General features: G+C 48.0%; 1 protein-coding gene across 1 annotated transcript; it reads left to right on the top strand.

Moving 5' to 3' along the window:
• The first annotated feature begins 19 nt into the window (after nucleotides 1-19).
• On the top strand, nucleotides 20-1,112 carry LOC115034800. The gene is made up of 4 exons (XM_029492258.1): nucleotides 20-153; nucleotides 224-542; nucleotides 601-733; nucleotides 814-1,112. Exons 1-4 carry the CDS (start codon nucleotides 20-22, stop codon nucleotides 1,110-1,112), a joined length of 885 nt encoding a protein of 294 aa, XP_029348118.1.
• The last annotated feature ends 2,862 nt before the right edge of the window (nucleotides 1,113-3,974 follow it).

Here is a 3,974-nt window from a genome sequence, read left to right as displayed (position 1 = left end):
CGACTATGATCAACTATTAATGACGGAAGCAGCAATTAAAGGAGGACTTACACAAGCAAGTATGCGATATGCTCAGGCGAACAACAACAAGGTTCCCGATTATGACTCCTCAAAGCCAGAGTCGTGGATTGCATACCTAGACGCAACAAATCTGTTTGTACTTTTTTTATTTTTTTTTTTTTGCATAAAAACATTGTTATAACAATTTATTGTATTTTTATAGCTACGGTTGGGCTATGTGTAAATATATGCCAAAGGACGGATTTAAATGGTATGAGGGCAATCTAGATGTTGAAAATATTTTAAAATTGTTGGAAAGTTCAAACGAAAAATCAAAAATCGGATTCTCGTTAGAAGTTGATGCATTATATCCTCAATCCTTGCATGACGAGCATAACGAGTTACCGTATCTTCCAGAAAGGATGGTCCCCCCTGGATCAAAGATAAAAAAACTCATTGCCAATTTACAACATAAAAAAAAATATGTTGTTCATTATATGGCATTGAAACAAGCTCTGAAAGCAGGATTAATATTAGAAAAGGTAATAATTGTTTAGTTGTTTATTATTAAAAATTTGTTGGAATAATTTATTTGTTTAGGTGCATCGAGTTTTACAATTTAATCAATCACCATGGCTTCAAAAATATATTGAGTTGAATACTAAAATGAGAAAGAACGCATTAAACGATTTTGAGAGAGACTTTTTTAAATTAATGAACAATGCAGTATTTGGTATGTTTTTTTTTTTTTTTTTTTTTCATACCTTTTTCTTAGTTTATTTCATAGTTCTTAATTTGTTTTTAATTGTACAGGGAAGACTATGGAAAATGTAAGAAGTAGATTAAAAATGAAACTCGTTTCTGACGAAAAAACGTGTTCAAAGTTAATTAACCGAAATACGTTTAAGGACATTACAATTTATAACGAAAACCTAGGTTTAATACATTTGGATGTAGATGAATTGAAATTCGATAAACCAATATACGTAGGGTTTGCGATTTTGGACATATCAAAGACATTAATTTATGATTTCCATTATAACTCTATGGTTAAAAGTTATGGTTCAAATATTCAACTGATGTATACGGATACAGGTACATATATTGCATAAATGTTTATTTACCAATAAATATATGTATATATTTATTTTTTTTTTTTAGATTCATTGATATATTATATAAAGACATCTGATTTTACGCTGATTTGTTGAATAACCCCGATCTTTTACAACGTATGGATACTTCAAACTTTACAACAACAACAAATTTTATCAGGTGATACTGAGTATATACATCATGTGCGTACTAATCTTTGTAAAATTATAAAAAAAAAAAAAAATATTTTCCCTGATAAAATTTTAATATTCTATAGTACGACTATGAAATTTACTCACCGTGAATACTTTTCTCGTGTCTTCTGAGAGCATCCTTTCTGCTAAAAAAAAGTGTTGCAAATAAAACACTTAATTTGTTTAGTGTTATTGTGACACTTTAAATGTCTTAATAAAATGTCTTTCCGCGAGAAAACAGATACACACTGATCGCACTTAAACATTTTTAATATGCATAAAATATAACGATATACACACACAAATGACTGTCGGATCGTCGGCGGGCGCGGGTACGGCGCGGCTAGCGCGCTGATAGCAAAGTTCTAAGAGGCCTCTGGGCCCCCGGTTACGATCGCCTTAGGGCGTCGTCTCAGGAGCCGTGACAATGCCCGGCAAAACCCTCGCACGTTGGTTATCCGGTCAACCGGTGGCTGCGTACGTGGAAATCATGAGTGGTAATCGAGCGCAGAATCGCAGGCGAGAACGCCGGCCCGTCACACGGTCCTCGCGGGAGAGACATCGGAGCCCAAGACACGGGGGCTTGGGGTTCGGGTACAAACCTGAACCCCGGCGACGCGTTGACGGGGCACTGAGCGTCTACCTGCGGATGACACCACCAGAAAACTGGTGGAGCGCGTCTCAGAGGCGCGCACTATTAGGGAGTAAGGCGGCATCCGGTGAACGCAAGCACAAGTCAGGGAAAAACGGACACGAAATTGTGAATCGGGTCCGATAGTAACTGACTTACGCCACTAAAGGCGGACTAACAGTTTAATATTGCCACGGTCTGCGTAGCCGACCCGGGACGCGGACGGAGAGACCCGGCCGCGCCTCGAGGACAGAGGCCGCAACCTTGGAAAGCAGGTTTGACTGAAATTCGCTACATCTATCCGATAGAATCCGCTGTTGGCTGAACGACTCTAAGCTGACACGGGAAGACTGTTACCCCGAGGAGAAAATATCGGGTAATTGGCGAAGGCCAGATAAGCCTGCGTCGAACGCAAGCGGTTTTCGAAACCCGTGGGGTCAACCCGCGTCAAGTATCACAATTTGTCGCTGTAAGACTTAGACCACTCTGTGGAAGCCGACTACAATCCACATTTGCAGCGCGCGTGCAGGCGACATCTTAGTGCCGACCGAAAGAAGCGGAGCGGCGCCGGCGGGTCGGGTCGCCGGCGAAGTCGGACCCCCTAAAGAATCTGGGAGAAAGACGGAACCGGCGAGTCGGGCCGACGGCGCACACGTGGATTCCGACCGACACAAAAATCACGCGGCAACTTTAGCTCCGAGGGCGGCGGAGCGTGGGCCTAGACCGGGACGATGAATGGTGCCATCGAGCTGGTGTACCCGCGGCCGGAAAGAGCGGGAGCACCGGTTGGCGTAAGCCACCGCGAAAGGCGGCACATGCTCCCGTGATAAAAGGTGGAGCGCCCTCCGGACCCAGGACCCGGACATCGCCTCGGGCGGGCCCGCCTTGGCTGGCTCTTCGGAGACTTACAAGGAGCCGCGTGAGGAAGGCTTATCGGAAAGCTGCCCGCGGGACGCGCGTTGGGCGCGCCGCTGGAGTCCGTCGGTGATTCCCTTAGGTTCGCCGCGGGAGCTTGGTGGCGCGCGCGGGCGGGGCCCGCGGGCGTGCAAATGATACGGTATGTGCCAGTTAGGTCCGCACCAAGACGGGTTACGTTGTAAACTTGCTAACAAATCTGGCCCGGGTCGAAGCTAGTGACATACGGCCTTGACGGAGTAGACTTGAGACTCCTAGTCCTAGGGACTGAAACCGCGAAGCGACCCTCGGGGCAGGCCGCATTGAGGCGTGCGCCCGTTCTGAGGAGCGGGGATGCCTATGACCTCCAGGATAGCTTGCGCCACACCTCCCTCCAGGGTGGGCGAGACCCAGCTAGCTTAGAAGAAATACTAGGCAAGCGTAAGGTCTCGGATAAGTATTGGCGGCGATGGGCGTCCGCACAAGGCCGTACCCTTGGACGCCCATCCGATCAGCTCGCCCTCGGCTGTACGGAACCGTGGGCGGGCGAAAGCAGGTCGCGGAATTGAGGCCGCGGCCGACGGGCCCCACGTGGTTGCGGGGCCGGGAGAGAGCGGCCGGGTGAAAGCCCGGCCGCTCTCTCTCGGGCCAAGCCCCGTTCCAAGCTCTCAACGCCGGCGGAGGGCGCATCTCCGAACCGAACCCGTCCGGTGATATGATGGGAACCCCGCGAGGTGGTCGATCGCAGGCGTTAAAAAGACTACTGAATCTATGAAACACAATGGTACAGAATAAAGACACCCCGATGAGTTGCGGCTCTAAAGGTGGGGAATCGGATTGCGGGGCCCCACCACCAATGTGTGATAGACTTAGTTCTACCGAGGCGGAGCTGAGCGGCCCGTCGACAGACAACCCCTTTCCTAGCCGAGACGCTGGCGTCACCACGGTCGGCGCCACCGTGTCGGCACACAAGAGCTCAAAGAGCAGACGAAAAAGGAAAGGGCGTTACAAACCGAAAACTGTCCGACCCCAGAAAAGAAGGGTCGAGGAAGTCGGGGGACAGCCCCCCGACGAAAATACGACAGATATTGGTAGAGGTCATTGGGAAGACAGTACACACGAGACAGAGAGCCCAGCCACATTGACGAACCATGCTGAGG

The sequence above is a fragment of the Acyrthosiphon pisum genome, unplaced genomic scaffold (assembly GCF_005508785.2).
Source record: "Acyrthosiphon pisum isolate AL4f unplaced genomic scaffold, pea_aphid_22Mar2018_4r6ur Scaffold_21109;HRSCAF=23054, whole genome shotgun sequence".
Classification (NCBI taxonomy): Eukaryota; Metazoa; Arthropoda; class Insecta; order Hemiptera; family Aphididae; genus Acyrthosiphon; species Acyrthosiphon pisum.
Note: the sequence above shows the minus strand (reverse complement) of the source record. Positions and strands in the feature narration are given on the sequence as shown.